At 36.0% G+C, this 20,887-nt stretch overlaps 1 protein-coding gene across 1 annotated transcript in view; it reads left to right on the forward strand.

The window, feature by feature from the left end:
* The window catches only part of LOC121425731 (homeobox protein Nkx-6.2-like), a 33,824-nt gene extending 14,693 nt beyond the window's left edge, over positions 1-19,131 (forward strand). Inside the window, exons 2-3 of the mRNA XM_041621905.1 lie at positions 7,181-7,380; positions 18,214-19,131. Of these exons, the coding sequence (XP_041477839.1) occupies positions 7,181-7,380; positions 18,214-18,609 (596 nt within the window). The 3' untranslated portion in view covers positions 18,610-19,131. The remainder of the gene's footprint in view (positions 1-7,180; positions 7,381-18,213) is intronic.
* Positions 19,132-20,887: the final 1,756 nt, after the last annotated feature.

Genomic DNA, 20,887 nt, shown 5'->3' on the forward strand with positions numbered 1-20,887 from the left:
TATATGTATATATATATATTTATATTATATATATTATATCTATGTATATAGATGGAAAAATAGATAGATAGATTGATGGATGGATGGATAGATAGATATATAGATAGATGGATGGATGGATGAATGGATGGATGGATAGATAGTTAGACAGATAGTTATAGCCATATATAGATAGATAGAATTATTTTATTCAACACATAAGTTGGTTCCAACTCCAACTAATGGTTGAAACGAAGTTGCAAGCAAAATGTATAATGTTTTATATAAAAGACGGATAGATGGATGGATGGATAAATGGATAGATCGATAGATAGATAGATAGATAGAAGGATGGATATGATGGATGGAAAGATAGAAAGATGTATATATATATATATATTTATATATATATATATATATATACACATATATATATATATATATATATATATATATATATATATATATATATATATATATATATATGTATATATATATATATATATTCATATATATATTCATATATATATTCATATATATATTCATATATATATATATATATATATATATATATATATGTATATATATATATATATATTCATATATATATTCATATATATATTCATATTTATGAATATATATATAGTAGAGGTGCCAAAACATGAATAGTGGAAAATTGTCTTTACACAATTAAATTTTAGCATTTTTAAACTTAATTTGATTTTTAAAATACATAGTTCATGTTTGTCGGAAACATTCGCTTATTTTACTCCTTTCATATGTCAAGAACGTGCTAGCGGTACCAAAATATGTTTTTTTATATTAGTTTTTATTATCCACTTTTCCCCCAGACTACGATGTCATAATCGTGTCTTTTCTTTTCTTTTTATGGCATGTATTGTTCTACAGTCTGCAGACTTTTAATAGAATCGAAATAGAAATCCCCAAATTTTTTTCATGGAATATGAGCGCTATACAATATTTAATCATCGGCTCCCGGTTCCCTAGATTTATATTTATAAATTGAGAGAAAGGACAAAACCCTTTTGTTTGGAATCGCTGCTATGGTCATTAAGAAATGAGGAGATTTGGTTTTCTTTTCTCAGACATTAATGAATTCCTTTTCTGTTTGATACCAGCACACCTTACGATATACCGTTTTAGAGGTTATCAAGTTGTAGGGCATTTTTGTCAATGTCGGTTACTTACATACACATTAAGCATAGCCCACCCATCTTGAGAAATTTTTTGAGGTAAATACCATTTGGTGCTTGGGGGTGTTACAGCTGTAAGGTCCTGCCAAGTTCAGTCTGCTAGAGGGGGTCATTATGAATATTAAACTATTATTATTTGTTTTGGAACGTGAAAGCCGAACAGTGTCCTTATCCAGACACCGTTCTCATTGTTGAAAGAACGAATGTCAAATCGAAAAGATTTCTTTCTCTTATGACTGCAGCCATGTAAAAGAGTGTTTTCATATTGTGATTATTCCATATACATGCTAATGAAGTACAATTCAAATTCTAAGTATAATCAGCTGATAAATATCAAATGGTTGTTCAAAGGTACCGAGTGTCACCCAAGATATATATACTAAAATTACCAACAAACGGCAATTCTTTGTTTCTCAAAACATCAAAATTAGGAAATGCATCTGTGATTCACTTTTATTAAAGTGATTGGTTAACATTGGTTTGACTTTTAAAAAATCTGAGCTAGAAGTTCATACTTGTCACCTGTGTCTGTGATATGTTACAAAAATGAAGCCCAGAAAAAATTGCGTTCGAAAATAATTATTTAGTGCTTCAATAATTGAAATATAAAGTGACCGGAAACACCATCTTAATTTTATCCCATACACTTATGTGTACTATTTAGGTGTCTATAAGACGCCTATTTACAAAATCGGGGTTTGCCTTGTAGTTTTAGCTTTTCATTCTCAATAATGGTTGTTTTCAGGGTTTATTATAAATACATGCACTTGTAGACATGTTTCATCTTGGTTTAATCATTTTTCAGCTGCTCACAAAGTTAAACAATCAATATTTATTAGATAAATTGTTGCTTTTGCAAAAGAAAGCACTTCGTATTATTCATAGTACATGTTTCCGTTCTCATACGGACCCACTTTTTCTAGAAAGTAAACTGTTGAAAGTCAAAGACCTGTATTTACTACAGTTAGGGCACTTCATGTATAGTTATAATAATAATGCACTTCCCCATATTTTTGATGCCATGTTCCCTAAAAATCAATTTTATCATAACTACCCCACGAGACACTCTGACGAACTTCACATCCCACTTTACAGAACTTTACTGGCCAAAAATACATTCCTATTCAACGGTCCTAAATTCTGGAACTCACTCGCTAATAATGTTAAAGACAGTGTCTCCTTGAATTCATTCAAACGTAAACTCAAACGTATCCTGCTTAATTCCTATAATTCTTCTCAACGGAACTAACACTTCATTATCTTGATTATAATCCTTACATTTTTCACTTTTATTCTATCTTTTTTCATCTATATTGTCCAGTCATATCCTTTGTTATTTCACCAGATCAAGCTGGTTCATGGTCAGCCCTTTCCCATTCTTAGTTTTACTCCTTTTTAAAAACTAGTTGTCTTGTACTGTCCTGTCTCTTGTTTTGTCTTGTCTTCTACGTCTTGTCATCACCTCTCTCTGTTTTTTTTCCTGTCTTGCGCAACATATCCTTTGCAACGAAGACCTCTTTGTGTGAAAAGGTTTGCATTTGTTCAGTTTTTATGTTTCCGTCAATATGATTTCTTTTTCTCTTTTTCTTTCCTGTAATACATGCATGTACGCATATAGTAAGTCGACTATAATTTCTTCTTTTCCAAGGGGATCCACAATTTTACAAGCTTTGCTTTTTAGTGGATCCCCCTCATTTCCATATCCATTTATGCTCTATATTATACTGTTTTTTTTTACGAAGTAAGAATGCCCTTCTGTAAAATTGTATTTGATTTGTATTGTTTTATATTACTTTGTATTATGTTTTGAATGGAAAAGAAATAAAAAAAGAATTGAATTGAAAAAAAACATTACCTTTAAGGTGTTTAAAATCTCATATTGATGAATCTAATATGTCTTGTGAACCATTGGAAACGATGTTGCATTTGTACAAACTAGCTCATTCGTGAGGTTTACTCTAGCTTTGAAAACCACAATATTCATATATATATATATATATATATATATAAATATATATATATATATATATATATATATATATATATATATATATATATATATATATATATATATAATCACATCACTTTTTTTTTCAAACCATGTTGTTTCCATGCCTTTATTTCCTTATTCTGGTAGACATCAACCATGTCAGCGTTGGGAGGTGAAAGGGAGTCCTTCTTTCAACCTTTTCACATCATAATATAAATGGATAAGTTATGAGGATGGAATTTGGACTAAATGAATCTCAATCTCATCAAGGGAACTTAGTTCAGGGCTGGGTCAGGCTATTGCGTATCAGGGAAGAAAACTGATGGTAAAAACACACCTTCCAGCTACATGCGTAAGGGACGAAATAGGACTAGAAAAACGTGCTCGGTCAACCTGCCAGGTATTTGTTTTCCTATCTAAAAAGAGTACCCATCATCTAGACCAATAGAGGCATCTTTCTTTACCCTCCCACTATAAACTATTAACAAAGGTTGTCATAGATTGTAAAACGTTTTGGTGGTTGGCGTCGTGCTTGCTCAGGTCCAACAAGGGTTGATAAAAACCTCACATCACGTCCTCAATGACGCGTACAAAGCTGCATGTAATCACTAGACGACTTCAGCAAAATTTAGCGATGTAAATTTGGGAAACAGTTGAAACTAAGCCAACTAAGATCGTAAAGCTGTTGCTCCTTCTTAAAGTTGAAGGTGAGTGCGTATAATAAATATCACCATATTTTCATCCGAGCTGTAACAAAAAGGGGTACAAATTCATACGTATAAAATTCGAAGAAAAACAAATTACTATAATTTTTCAAATAGGGAAAATAGGTCAAGACATTTATTTAGATTAAAACACTTTGACAATGTACAGTAACATATTTAGAGTGTAGGCCTATTAAAACACTCGGCAAATACTTGCAAAAAGATATCATGTACGTATACACGCCAATCCTTATAGTAACGGCAAAAACATCACATTAAAGCAAGTGAAATAAATGAGTAAGAAATCTTTCGATAATATCGTTTTCGTATGGGTATCGAATCAGATGAGAACCAGGATACCTCCTGGTTTCCCACTCAGTGGGCGGTGCCCTTTGAGTGTAATTTACCCTCATTCCTCAAACCCTTCATCAATGTCATGACAGCATTTCAAAGACAGGTAGGCCTATCTTTTTCTCGAAAATAACAACACATCAAATTGCAATCTAACTTAATTCTCATCAAGTAAATCAGGAACCAATTGGTCTTCGAGTACCGAAGAGTCCCACCAGTGTTCGGGAGTGTTTGGGGGGTAAGAAGCTAACCGACAGCTTCAGTAACTGGTAACGTCATTACTAAATCTTGTGCATCCATCATCCTTCTTGTACCTTCGTGTTACGATTTTCCTCAGAAGTGAGCCCATTCCTGATCTTAGCCTTGATAGCTATATTGAAATTTTCTGATATTTTTTTTTATTATTCATAAAAATAATGAAAGTGACTGTTGGACTTCTTTATGAAAATTTGAATTCTTTAATAAGATTAATTGTCCTTTCCACATAATGCTTTATTTTATGAAGAAAGACCTATCAAATATATACATGTATCTTACAAATTGACGCGAGACGATTGTATATAAGAAAGCTATATGCGGAACAAAGATTTGATTAAGAAGTTAATTTATATCCAAAAGAAAATACACAAACATTTTCTTTTTGGTCGGGTGCCGACTCTTTAAATTGTAAATTTGCTCATAAATATTAGATTTAAGATTTTATTTTATTAGCATCATCGTCATTATCCACCATCATCAATTCATCATAATTCATTACCATCGACATAATTTTCATGATTTTCGTCAGCATAGCGCGTCGTCGTCATCATGATCATCTTTTCGTCATCTTTACCATGTCGTCGTCATCATCATCATCATCATCATCATCAGATCCACCACCAATTACCATAGAGTCGATATCAATAACTATTCTCGTCAACCAATACATGATCGTTCTGATACCTCCCACCATCAAGTGGGTCTTCACCCCGAACCTCATCATAATCATTCATGTTTACAATTTCGGAACGAACCGAAAAGATCTCCAAGTTAAATAACCAAGAAAAAAGGGGGAAATCATCAAGCCGCTTCTCTTGCAATTGTTGATCCGTCAATGCAAACTGGAAGGATATACAGGATAAGGGCAACTGGTATCGTCAAATGCCAGACTTTTTACCTTTCAACTTTCGCCCCTGTCTGCCTGCTTCGGCTTTGATATGTAGCCGCCGTGATCCATCCTCATTTATAAGTCGATATCTGTAGCATCTGTTGACGATGGGCAGATTGAGGGATGTTGACAATTGGAGTTTGGAGGGGGTGGGTGATTCTGTAGGCTCATCGTTTTGATGTGTACAGACTAAAGTTCTTTCAAGCATACCACACGCAGCTTATATGGTGGTTCTAAATCATAATGATATAATCACTATGAACAAACCCTGTTTTTTATATTGTATGAGTGCAGGAAAGTGGAAGAGTCAACCATAGGGTATGGATGACAGGCTAATTAAAAGTATTTTGTTGTCTTTTAAGGCGATTGAAGAACAAGCATGTCAACGTCAATATAACATTTCAGGTTACCGAACAAACACGGGAGGAAATATACAGAGTAAAACTGGTCAGACCAGCAAGGTGCGAGCAGTCCCTGACAAGGCCCCCTCCAAATGCCGTCCCATCGGGGGGAGTGATACTGTGTTGATTGTGTCATCAAATCGATGAGTTGTTTTGCAATCTGTGTCAGCGCCAATCAATTGGACTCATTTATCTCAATCTTATCAACACGTCCAGGCCTTTGGGTGTTGAAGAGAGAAAGGTTGTGCAATGGAATAGTAATCAAGGTGCTCAACTCTGTTTAAAGAGAAATGCCAGTAGTTGCAATAAACACTTTTTTCATGAGAAAGTCTGTAAAACCAGGCTTAATTGTCAGTATATCATCGAGGGTCTAGATCTGGTACAGTTACATAAACTGAACTTTGTGAAATCTTTAAATCTACGCCGAAAAATATTCACACTGAAGATCACCAACACAGATAGGCACACGTGGGACAGTGTATTATTATTGCTGGAATAAAGACCCGACGGAAGTGACCAAATCCGCGCTTATTTTGCTTATTTCTCAGCAATTACACAATTTCTTCCAGAATCCTTTGGCACATATTTTTTATTCATACAAACAGACACTTGGGTGGTCATTATAATAGGTTCTGTAAAAAGTCATTTTAAGATCGTTACCAAAACTGGAATTTATCTTTAATGATGACATTTTGACAAATGCACTCCAACTAAACCTGGATGGGAAAGGCGTACCAAAGAGTACTATCTTAATAATGTTACAGACTACCAGCGCACTGATATTAAACCTTGAAATAATGACCATACTAAAATAAACCTGAGTAAAGGATTACTCATGATTATTGGGTAAACATGGTAAAAAAAATGCGACATGCACATCTGGGCCTTCAAGTTTATGCAGCATAATAAAGTGTATTAAATTTACCCATCATTTTTTTCCTCAACAGTGTACAAGTATCTGTATTATATATATTCCCTCTTAACATAACATTTGATAACCTATGTTTCACACTGCAGAATCATTGACCTCCAATAAATATATATAGAGAGAAAATGAAAAATAAATAAACAAATAAAAATAAATAAAAATTATGAATGGTGTCCTTCTCCGGTTGCAATGGCTCGATCATCGCAATTTACAGGTGGGAAAACATCGCACAATTCAATTAAAAACGACCAGTCTTGATTAAAGAGATCATTTATCATACATTCATATATGGTCTATTCCTCAGTATTTCATATGCTCTTTTTCCACTTAAGACGGATGTTTTGCACATTTGATAGTAAATCTCCATATACCTTGTTTCTTTGAGGTTGTTATTGTCATTGTTGTTGCTGATAACCCTCCTCTGTTAACTGGTTTTAATCTTTTCTTGTTGTTTTCTATCTGACAGTTTCATCGTCATCTCAGAGTTCACATTGTTCGAGAGACACTCCTACCGATAAGGACGGTAAAAAGAAGCACACCCGACCCACGTTCTCCGGCCAACAGATCTTTGCTCTTGAGAAGACCTTTGAACAGACGAAATACCTGGCCGGTCCAGAGAGAGCTAGACTGGCCTACGCACTCGGAATGTCTGAAAGTCAAGTCAAGGTATGATGCAATTATAAAACAGACTCAATATTGATATATACTTCATAACAAGTGCAAGATTAAGAAAAATAACAAAAACAGAAGCACCTATAGGCCAATTACTACTACTGCTACTACTACTACTACTACTACTACTACTACTACTACTACTACTACTACTACTACTACTACTACTACTTCTACTACTACTACTTCTACTACTACTACTACTACTACTACTACTACTACTACTACTACTACTACTACTACTACTACTAATACTACTATTACATTACTACTACTACTACTACTACTACTACTACTACTACTACTACTTCTACTACTACTCCTACTACTACTACTACTACTACTACTACTACTACTACTACTACTACTACTACTACTACTACTTCTACTACTACTAAAACTACAACTACTACTACTACTACTACTACTACTACTACTACTACTACTACTACTACTACTACTTCTACTTCTACTACTACTACTACTACTTCTACTACTTCTTCAACTACTACTATTACTACTAGTAGTAGTACTAGTAGTACTACTACTACTACTACTACTACTGCTACTACTACTACTACTACTACTACTATACTACTGCTGCTACTACTACTACTACTACTATACTACTGCTGCTACTACTACTTCTACTACTACTACTACTACTACTACTACTACTACTACTACTACTACTACTACTACTACTACTACTATACTACTGCTGCTACTACTACTACTACTACTATACTACTGCTGCTACTACTACTTCTACTACTACTACTACTACTACTTCTACTACTACTAAAACTACTACTACTACTACTACTACTACTACTACTACTACTACTATTACTTCTACTACTACTACTACTACTACTACTACTACTACTACTACTACTACTACTACTATTACTACTTCTACTACTACTTGTACTACTACCTGACTACTGTGATTATAAGTGAGACTGTATAGAATTCATTGATTAAAACACGGAAACGTACTCACGCACATAACACCCTGATACTCTTATCCTTGCGACAACATTGATTAAATTTCATTATTTCTGATGAGATGTTAAATTGATACAGGGAGATATATTTTATATAGTTTACATTGTCTGTTTTCTTCGATGTGCTTTAAACCAATCTTCAGTAAGCTCATGCATTAACAAACATTTTTTTTGAAAGTGTGCTGGTTTCATTACATTAAACTTGATAAATTATTTGATTAGCTTAAAAGTAAATTTTTCGAGTTGGATGAATTGGAAGAAAGTATATATCGGTAAATTGCCAATTCGTCAACTGCCAACTCGTCCACTCACCACATATGGTCTACTTTCATTTAGTCTAATGCCATTCCGTCCATCAACATTTTCGTCTAACAACCATTTTGTCCATTAACCATTTGGTCCAATCATCACTTCGTCTGCGACCATTTCGTCTCATAACCAGTTGGTCTAATACCCAGTTCATTTTCATTTATTTTGCACAATATTTAACACTTAGTCCAATTAGACCAAATGGTATATTGACCAAATGGCTATTGGATCAACTGATTATTAGACGGAATGGCACTAGACTAAATGAAAGTAGATCATGTGGTGAGTGGACGAACTGATGGTAGACCAAATGATAGTAGACGAGTTGGCAAGTGGAATAATTTGCATTAGACGGATTGGAAATAAACCGATATATCTACATACCATATTAAACATAACCCGTTTGTACTACTAGTATGTGTGTGTTCTTAAATTTTCTTCGGTTGTTTTCTTAAAGAAAGAATGATTAATAGTTAAAGTACCTATTTGGTAAAACAAATTGATACACTCTATGGTTTCCAACGTTACAAATTAACGCGAAGAGTCATTAATCTCCTGTGTTCTACAGAACAACATAGCTGATATTGCTGAATTAAAAAAGGAACTACATTGGCGAGGGAGAAATAATGAAGGTATATATGTGTACAATGGTAACTAAGCTTTAGAAATGACGACTATTAGGGATATTTCTATCATGAGCCTTGCCATTTTGTCGTTATGTTATAGACGCCATCTGCCTAAGTCTCAAAATACATGTCCAACGTACACACACAACATACACACCAAGAAACCACATGAGCAAATACACGCGAAATGGCGCCACGTTCAGTATTTTCTCTTTCTGTAATTCCTCTCTCTTTCCTCTCAAATTGCTTTGATAAAACACCCTTATATTGCTGCCAAGCCCGTTTAAGCAGGCGGAGAATAATTAAGAAAACATTAGTTATTTTCCCCGGGTAGTAATGGCCCTTCTTGACAACCATCAATGTATATGAATTCGTATAAAAACAGCATTTAGTCATCCGGACTCGCCGTTTCAATGCGCAGCTTTAGCCTTTAATCACCGCCATTCGAATTAAACGGGATGCATTATAGAAGATTGTGTTCGCGCTGCCCCAAGAAAACGCCTCCATCTAGTTCAATTCTCCCATGGTCTATTCCATTTGGACGTTTGTATGAAAATGATGCCCCTGGTTCTGTCTTTCTCGTGAATACACAATGTCCTTCGGGTGCATCTCTGCGCTACATGATCGACTGAACTATTTCCATTTAAATGACAGAACGGCATTACGTTTCACCGGGAAATTTCGCATTTATCGAATTTTATGAATTTTTATTTCGCTCTTGATTACCCCTACGTATGCATATGACGGTTGTTGTAGAAGAAGCAAGAAAAGATAAATCATTATTTGGAACTGCTAGAGACAATCACCTTCGATTGATCAATCTTCCCAGTCACTATATTTCTTACCCTTGTCGTTATCCAAGTTCGTTTTCCTGGTCCGTGGAATAAAGATTTAGAAAAGATACAAACTGATCTTAACTGGCTTACTCAGCGTTAAAGTTTTTGTTTTTATCTCTCCTGCATCAGTACCAAAGCACTACCTATTTGTGTGCTTCTATTTATTTCGTTTCATCTGGGTCAATTCAAGAGAAGTTGAACTTGTCCGAGCTTTTCTGTAGACCTACGACTGATTCCTTGATATCTCTTCCTTGATATCTCGTCCCTTAAATTCCTAAACATTGATGAAACAAGTATGACCAAGACGGTCTTGTCGTTATTATAAGTAAGTTGTTCAAAAGAAAGTAAGAGGGGGAAATCTGATAAAGGAATTCCTTGGTCTATGTGAGAGAGTGAGATACAGAGAAATAGTGCATGTGTGTGTGTGTTAGAGAGAAAGAGATAGATAGAGAGGGGTGGGAGGATGGGGGTAAAGAGAGAAAGTCCTTATCGTACCAGTGTGATGATTCTGTTCTCATTGATAACACCACATCTCTGTTCCATCTTCAGTAGATGGAACTGAGGATGATCTGATGATGATGACCAGTCACTGCTCCGAAGTGGGTTGATGGATGGCGGTGTATTGTTCAAGGGATAACTTCAATGACAGTTTGCTCTGATTTCCACCACAAATCGTGTAAAACAGCACAACTGAAAGTGCTTTGGTTCAAGAAAGTCATCAATAAAGTTTAGATGGAGATGTTCACCTTTTACTCTTGGAAAGGGAGTTAATATCACCATCGCATGCAGTGACATTTATTCACTTTAAAGGAGGATTGCTATCATGCAGTAAAGGGGAATTTCATTACTGAGTCTGAGGCAAATCACATTCTGTAATTTTTTAAAATAAATTTTCTTGTAGTCATGTTTCAAAACACTGTCAAATCGAATTAAAATATTCAAAAAAATATTTAAATGTAACTTTCCTAGTTTACCCTTAAAAATCGATAAAGAGACCATACTCTTTTCTTAATTAGGTAATTTGGACTGTATATAGGCTTATCCGAAAAAAAAACACTATTCCTATCTTTATGGTTTCGAAAAAATATTCTGTCTCTTTCTATGTAGAGATCTTCCTCTCTACGTATCATTCGGGCCTTTGGGGGCAAACCTTTCTCTGACTGTTTACTCAACTTTTCTTCTTGTAAAAATAATCAACCTTGGGAAATTAAATTGTAGAAATCATTTCGCCACTCTTAAGCCAACAAAAGCACGTCGGTGGATTTTGCTTCTCTCTGTAGAGTTAATCGCCTTTGATGTGGGGCAGGCTACGATGGGATCGATTCAGATATGCGAAAGTGAGGATGGATGAGAGGGATCTTCCAGCCCCCCTTCCCCTCTCTATAAAGGAGATAAAAAGAAAAGAAAAGTGAGAGAACAGAGAGGGTAACCTTGTTGGCCTTGATTTATCAGATTCACTCTAAACTTGAAAAACGAAGTGATGTAGAGGTTGGTGAATAGTGGCGCCGCGACGGGCAACGATCAAAGAGTGCGAAGACCTTCCGCTCTATGCATCTTATAAGACAGCTCACCATATCAAACTGTCAATTGGATTCTGTTAGAATAGGATATGACACCTAGGATCTAGTGGCGATTGATTCACATTGCGCCTCATCAAATGACGTGATGAAATTATGGACGAGTTTCTTTGACATTCCCAAGCCCTCTATATTTTCTTGCACTTACTTTTTTTCTATTGAACAGTTGAAGGTCTACCGTTTGAAGAATGATTGGTCATTATTTTGTTTCAATCGAGAAACATTGAGAAATTATGGAGGATTAGTGATGTGTCCATTTAAATTGAATTATGACATGTTATGAAAGTGTTATTAGAAAGTACTATTTTGTGATTATTTACTTTATGGGATACACAACCGCTTTGAAAAAAATTCTAATGTCCGAATATATTTGATACTTCTGGAAAACGTAACTTCTCAAAGGCGCGGCTGTAGCAAATAATTGTACTTTAAAATTACTTTCGGGAGGTTTTTTGTTTTACATTTGATTATTTACGGAGTAAAGTCGACAAACAATTCTACATCAGTCGACTTAAGTTTTAAAAAGACCAGAAGCTCTATATGTTTTCCTACTGAGAGAGCACCCATCACCATGAACAGTTTTATATATCGCATTTCGTCTTAGAATTAATATTTTGTAAAATATTTTCCAAAATGCATTTTGAGGGCCAAGACAGCTCATCTCATTGAGACCAAGATGCAAGATAATGATATCTTCATTTCAAATGAGAAATACAAAATACGTTTCTTCTTGACTTCACACCTGGTGCTGATAGTAACCATATTATTCCTGCATTATATACCTCTACAAGAACCAGGAGTAAAAAGGGTGTTTTCGTGGTTGTTTTGTAGACCGTGTAGCCCTGCTCTCATTTGGAATAATGCCGTGTGCAGAGCATACCTTCCTCTCACCACGTTTTATTCATTTATCACCTCTTAATATTCCCTTTTATCAAGAATTTTCACACCTTTCCTCCACTCCCCAAACAATACGATTATTCAACTGTTCCCACATCTGATAACAATATTGGTAGTCGTATTACGACGATACCTTTTTTGTTTCAAACATGCCATTCGTTATTACAGGCGTGTGTTATTGTGCGGTAAACATGAAAGGGGCTAGGTACCACAGCTCATCATGAAAGGTATTTGAAAAACACAGAGACGACGACAGGAAGAATGTCCCGTTTTTTCCACCTTGACTTTCAGTTGCCCACAGCCGGCGTGCAGGCCTCACCAATCCTCTGTCGAAGTACGCCTGGCTTAGATTGCAAGATAATCTAAGGAGGGATTGGGACGGGGCTTAGGTACCAATAGAGTCGTTGTTTGGAGTGTAAAGCCAGTCCTTTGAAAGTCGTAACCCGGTTGAGACGACCCCGGTAAGGTCAGGTGATGTCGACTTGTTAGCGTGCCGAACAGGTCCTCGTCATCGACCTTGTTGTTATACCTCATCGAACGCTACGACGAGGTGAACTCTTCGCCTACTTAACGACGCTTTTATTACTTCCTCATAATTTGATAACTGTTTCAGTTCAAATTTCAAGCAAATTCCTCAGTTCTCCCTCTCTCTCTTCCTCTGAAGAGGGAGAAAGGAAAAGAAATATAGTTGATGATGTTTTCAACTGAGCATCTAATCCGCTTATGTTTTTCTCTTCGTGGAGGTATCCGGGATCTGATGTGTGACGCTGAGGGAAAGAAGTCATCCAACTTAGCCCGCAGCGTAGCGTTGGCCTCATTCTATGTACCGTTATTATGGCTGGTGGTGCGGTACATGATGCGTGCGACGTTATGTGTAAAGCAATGCAAACAAAGCCGTTTGGCAACATGATTACAAATCTATCAAACGTAACTTCGGGCAACTATTTCCCCGCGCAACATGCGCATCGATGACGTACGCGCACCGGGTATTCCCTTCGCCAAACCTATTCTATGGTGTCTTTGAAATAACAAGCCTAATATTTGCTCTCATCAACTTAATGTTGGTTCCACAAATAGCTCATTTTCGCTGGTGTCGTTTACGCTACCTCCGAGCGATAATAGATGAAGTGAAGTTACTATCAACGATGATTTAAACGCGCTTGGCTCTTTTGGTGGTCTCGCACGAGGCAGTCTAAATATCCGGTCGATGTTTGGCTAATATGACTCCATTTGCTTTCTTATAATTCAGTTGGAATTTGAGGGTTTCTTGAATATTGTCCCAGGGGTAAAGCGCGGGTTCTTCACGATGAAAAATAATGGAGGAATCGTCTACTGCTACTGGTGATGAAAGCTTTCGAGGAAACAATCTCTCTTTGTAGTCCCATCTGTTTCATAGCTAATATTGTCGATTATTCTTGCAGGAAACTCAACATGGTTCTATGAAATTGATAATTTGGAAATCATTTAGTTGCAACTTTAGAATGAAACCAAAGTTCTTGTCTGAAAGTGCGGGTTGAAACGGTATTAAACATCAGCCAGGTATTCAACGAAAATTTTAAAGAAAACTATAAACACTAAATCCGTCAAAGTACGGAAAGGGGTGGGATGGGACGAATCAATGATTTGCTGCCCGAAATTGACCATCTTTATACCTAGGTTTTATCAGCGAGCTTAGCAATATATCAAACTATGTGATTATGCCCTGATTCTACCTCTCAATTCGGTACTTACATTAAGTTACATTGCTAACATATCATTTATAGAACAATGACAACTTGCTAGAATTACTTCTTCTAAAATACTACAAGAATTCGCCGGCGAACGTTTTAAAAAACGAGCGAAGCAAGAGAGCCATTCTAGGCATAAACTTACCCTTTTCTATTTTTTTTCTTTTAAAAAATATTTTCCTTCCTCTTTCCATCTACGTGCTCATTATTTTCGAAATATTGTTTTTTGCGTTTTGATTTTAACGATGCAGCATTTATAAAACTGACAACCATTAAATATCTACGTCAATATAATTTTTTTTCGATAAAAAATGTAACTTATTCGCTAATTATATTTTGCTGTTTTCAATATCAATGTGCAGCCATGCAGCAGAGGTCGTCAAATCTTTACGTTTAAAATGTGATGTTTGTGAAGACTGGTTCAAAACTTAGTTGTCTTATTGTAGTAGTTGTTGTTCTCCCTTTTCGTCATCATCATCGTCATCATCATCACCATCTTCTTCTTCTTCCTACTTCTCCTCCTTCTCTTCTTCTTCGTCGTCGTTTTTCTGACACATTTTCGTCGATTTCTCTTGCTTTATTATTAAAAAAGAAGCATGTAAATTTATTAACATTTCGTTTGTAATTGTTGCTTCGCGCCTAAACTGATTGATTCCTAGATACGCCCCTCCTCTAAGGGGACTGAAGAAATGACCCACGTGATCTGTGGCATCCTCGTTGGGGCTTTGGAGCGCTGATAGAGGCGCACCAAGGTCTCCTTTTATTGTGACCTATTGATGGTGGTTTGAATCGCAGGGGTCAATCCACAAAGCAGTGATCCATGTTCATTGCCAAGATGTCCAAGGCTTCCAAATTATGATCTCCATCGAATTTATTGACTATGTTGGACGACGAGGGATGAAAGAGAGAAGGGGGGGGGGGTAAAGAGAGATATGGCGAGGGGGCAATAAGGGAGAGAGAAGGGGGGGGGGGCGTGTGTTGGTATGAGGGTGCGTGCAAGGGTTGTTTTATTTTGTGTAATCAGGATGAGTGAGAGAAATGGAAAGGGAGAAGGAAGATGTTATTTTTATACTAAAAAGTGATTGAAGAGAGGTTTAATGTAAAGTATGAAAATCAACGATCATTACTAGATATCAGAACAAGATCTTTTTTCACGTCACAACATATTTTTAATCTTATAGTATTCGGTTCTCTTTGAATCAAATAAAAAAAACAACAACTGAAGTTATAGGTTTTATTGCAACTGCATGGCAACTTGTCCCTGATCTTGACGGGTTTTTTTTACGCTGCAATGACGTTGAGGTATGGCTCCTCGAAAGTTGAAATAGCGTACCTACCTAAAAACACCTCTTCCCGTCCCATGTGTGCGGATTAGGGCCTAATTTACACCAGACACGGGACTGCTTCGTCGCACCTGACTGTGCTATGCCGGGGCCCTCAGATCAAAGACATCTCCGCCGATTGAGAGAAATTGGACGGAAATCCCACCTTGTCCATGCCCAACAAGCCGTAAACGTGTTAACAGGTTCTTTAACACCTTCCAATCCATTTACACGATTGATTTGAAATCAGAACCATCATTTCAACCAATTGCCTGTGTACATATTTTTTTCCTGTTTTGGAAGAACACGCGCGCGCACCCACACACACACACCCTCACACACTCGTAAATGCACTGGATTACAACGGAAGGGGTAAATAAAACGTAAAATAAAATAAGAAAAATATATTGGACGAGCATAATATCTCCTGATACTCACAACACACACGCACACACCTCACCTCTCTCCTAACCTCTCTCCTTGCTCTCTCCTTGCTTTGGCTCCAAGATAATGTAAAAAGGCGGCATTTGGTCATGCATGCTTTCGATTGCATCGTAGTTCATTAGCACCTCATGAGAATGTTGTTATAATTCTTCTTAGCTGGGAAGAGCTCTCGGAATTATATATTTTTTCATCTCGCAACCTCGTCTCTTACCCTTTCCTTTGAGCGGCATACAACATGGAGAAAGAGCACAGTTACATTTTGCGAGAAATACTATGAAATTATGATGATCGCGATTTACCGTGGCACTGGAGAGTTGTATTTGATGCTTTAGAACAATTCAATTTGCTTTTTGATATTTCAAAAATGTTCAATATTATTACGATATATTATTTACGTATTTCATTTGATTGATTAAGACTGCAGAGTAGGTTGGTCCAGTTTAAAATACTTTCAAATGGCGCCATCCATCATATCAAATACCATTCAACATTGTAAATACATAATATATAACAGTTCGACGTAATATTTTAAAACCAAATGTCTTATTCTGTTTCGATATGTAAAGACGGCTAATATGAAAGGAATTGTGTGTGTGTGTGTGTGTTGTGGGTGTCAGGAGATATTATGCTCGTCCAATATATTTTTCTTATTTTATTTACGTTTTATTTACCCCTTCCGTTGTAATCCAGTGCATTTACGAGTGTGTGAGGGTGTGTGTGTGTGGGTGCGCGCGCGTGCGTGGGTTATGGGAGCGGAGGTGCGTGTGTGTGTGGAGATGGAATATATGATCTCGTACCCCTCTCTGTAGATACCCTTCCTCCTCCTTCTTTCTAGTGTCATTCCTTAACAGATGTTAAGATTCTATACAAAACTATTAATTACGACCGTTTACTTTCCCATCAATCATATTTAATGTCCATCAAACATTACGCATCAATGAGTCGATAATGCGGTAATGGGTAACATGCGCGTACCCCAATAATGCAGTAAATGAATTGTACCCATATCTATTGTCGATGCTAAGTGAAAAGTCATTCTTTGGCCAATGGATATCCCTGTTCTAGCCAATAAATTAGTTTTTCTCGGCAATTGTTGTCCATTTTCTGCCATGGCTCCAAAACATTTAGCATTTCATAAGATTGATTGACAACATTACGACATTCGTTGCTGAAAATGTGACATTAGGGCGTCTATGCAAATCGGTAGTGGTATGTAGATATAAAATGGACTCACATCATACGTTTATGTGATCGTTAAAAGAAATAAACAGAATTTTGAAATCGACTAAGATATAAATCATGGCTATAACGACATTTTCCCGAATATTTTGTTTATCTCCTGAAGGTTATTTAAACGTTTATATGTATCCCAATTCAGGTTGTGATTTATAAATCAGCCTATTTCATCACAGACAAAATTGACTAAAAACACAAGATTCATCCAAATGTCTATGCCATTAAGGATTTGACTAAATGTTAACGACGTTATTACCCCCAGACTGTTTATCTAAGATTGTTAACATTTTATTCAATTTCAAAGACTTTCTTTATGAGACCATAATGTCCTATTTGCTACCATTAAAACGGACAATTTTATTGAATTTGCTAAATCGTATCATAAGCAAGTACCGATTGAATAATTGCTATATGCAGATATAGATCTTTATCAGAGAGTAATTGATAATTGCAATGATGGCTAAAATCTGCCTTGTCCTATTTTTGAGGCTCATAAAAATAATCTGTCTCGAATTAACAACTTTAACTAAACAACTTAGTTCTCCCCCCATCTCTCTATATATATCTCATATCGTGACTTTCCTATTTTTTTATTTTTTTATTCAAATAGCAAAGGCAAGTTTTTGTAGTTGTTATTTTTTTTAACAACGGCGTATTTCAATTTTCGAAATCGTAAGCTGAATACAATGATGAGTATACTAATACTTGGATATATTAAGAGTTAAATGTTTTTTTTTATATAATACCTTCTGCTATCGTCACCTCATATTTACGAGTTTTATTTAAGATACGTCGTGAAAAACAAATATACATATGTATTTTTCTTTAATTCTGTGTACACAGGTCTGGTTCCAAAACAGACGTACTAAATGGCGAAAGAAACATGCTGCAGAGATGGCGGCCGCAAAACGCAAGCACGACTCAACCCACCACACACCATCAACGACAACAGACCACTACGCCATCGCCCATCACTCCCTACTTGCTGCTGGAGCAGCGTCTGCTGCTGTTGCCGCCATGGAACGCGGTGGCGACCACCACCACCACCACTCACGAGATCTAGACGGTGATACATCGAGAAGTGAACGATCTTATGATGGCAGTCGAGATGGTTTAGATGATGACGACGATGACGTGGAAATCGACGAGGTCGTCGAAGCAGACATTGACAACGAAGCTGAGATCAATAGCAAGAGACGAAAATTAGACATTCAAAGTGTAGAATCAATCCTGCGTTGAGGTTATCTTCGATATATAAAGACATTTGTATCAACCATATTCGGCCAATAAAGGCTCTTGGACCTTACCTTGCCCATCCATATCAAGCCAAAACATTGGCTACAGTCTGATTTGTGTTTCGTAATGTTTATTTTTTTGATGTAATGAAATGAAATTTAGTCCTTCTTCAGAGAGAGTTATAATTGTGACATTTATCGATAACACGAATGATTGTAATGATGATTTGTCATTGTGATACAGAAATAGCTATATTGTTAAAGTAGATAGAAGTTTAAACATTATTGTATTAATCATCCCCAACCGAAGAAAGTTTCATGTATCAGAAGAAAAGTTTTCTTTTCGTAGGATCACAGATGCTACACTGTTAAAAAAAAACCTGATTTTACAGAAAAAACAAAGAAGATTTTGCAAAAGCATTAACAGAATCAATCTACAAATTTATAAGACAGAAATTTTTTTGCAATTTAACAGAACAGGTCTTTTTAAAAAGGGAAAAATGGTGTTTTATTAAAGGACATTTGTAAGGTTCCATACACCAAATACCAATGTCCTGTAAGATTACGCAATTTGGTAAGATTACAGGTGTTCTCGAGACTCTGTCGCAGGAACTTCTTTTATTTTAAGAATAATTTTCTAACAGTTCACCCCATTCGATCTCGAGCTTCATATTCACGAAATTCATGTACAATGGTTTCTATATCTCTTTTTCTTTTGTTCAATCGTTGCGAGCCCCAAATATTTTTTTTGTAATTTTGTAAAGACTACCTTATCAAATTTCTTGATAAGGATTGTATGGTACAGAACTGAATATTCACATAAGTAATATGCCGCCCATGCCCCTCTCCATACTATTCTTTATCTGTCGTGTAAAAGAAACGATTTGCACGAATTGAACAGATCCTATTAAACATGCGCATGCGCGGTTGGCCAGGGATGGTGTATTATGATCCAAAGGCAAATACAACTCTTTGTTTTCGCGGACTTACATTTTTATGATCACACACTGTTAAAAAAACCCTGATATTACAGGGAAAAAAAAGAAGATTCTACAAAAAAGCAATAACAGAATCATTCTGTATATTCATAAAACAGGAATTTTTCTACAATTTAACAGAACAGGTCTGTTTAACAAAGGGGAAAAGGGTGTTTTATTAAAGGAACTTTGTAATGTTCCATACACCAAATACCAAATATTTGGGGAGGAAGACCTGTGGGTTATGGCTTTAGCCATAGTTAGCCTTTTCCATACCCAGGCAGCCTCTCCAACTCTCATCCAGGTCTTATTTTCTCTATCATGTACAAGTTTGATTGATCTTGTCTTTGATCTGTTTGTATTCTTTGTCTTTTGAATGCCAAATAAAATAATAATAATAATAATTATAACCAATTTCCTGTAATTTTACATGACATAATGTAAGATTACGCAATCTGGTACGATTACAGGTGTTCTTGAGACTGCTGCAGGAACTACTTTTATTTTAAGGATAGATTTTCTAACAGTGCAGGGTTAATATCTCCTGATTGTGTTTCGGGACCCAGAACGTGATAATTAACCTACATAGTATCTTGTGGAATATTTGAATGTTACACGCGTGCTCATTTTCCAGGGCGTACATGCTAGGCTAGGTTGGGTCCCACTGTCCTCATATCTGCTGTCAAAAAGTTTCATAAAGTACCTGCTATTAGTATTGTGTGACGTAATAACAGTCATGAGTTGACGTAATATTTCATTTTGTTTGTCTTGGAAGTCGACATATGCCTGTGAATTTACTTGTATGCCAGGTGCTTGCCACTCAGTTAAACCCATCTCTCCCTCTCTCCAATATTTAGCACTTAATATAGTTTCAATATCATTGTTTGTAATTGATTTTTGTATTACATTCCATTCACGAAGTTGTGTGGATTAGTTCATGTTTGCCGCGTGTAAAGAACGCATTTATACCAAAGAAGAAGTGGCGTACGTCATGATAATTGTAGTCGATTTTAAAAGATAAAGTGACCACGCACAGAGAAATAACTCATCGTTCATTCATTGAACTGAGCTGATGGATTTAGTGATTTCATGTTGCTAATGTAGCAACTATTGAATTGGTGTCATGTCATCCATCAAGCATTGCTTTTAAAATTAAAAATTCCTTATGTAACTTGGAACTTGAAGTACAATTTTTACGCAGCTCTTAAGCCCTATTTTGAAGTCGGATTTAATTTAGACCATTGTCTAACTTTGTGCTAAAATTTTAGAAAGCCAAAACTGTTAAAAATCTGTTTACATTGCATG

The sequence above is a fragment of the Lytechinus variegatus genome, chromosome 12, assembly GCF_018143015.1.
Source record: "Lytechinus variegatus isolate NC3 chromosome 12, Lvar_3.0, whole genome shotgun sequence".
Taxonomy (NCBI): Eukaryota; Metazoa; Echinodermata; class Echinoidea; order Temnopleuroida; family Toxopneustidae; genus Lytechinus; species Lytechinus variegatus.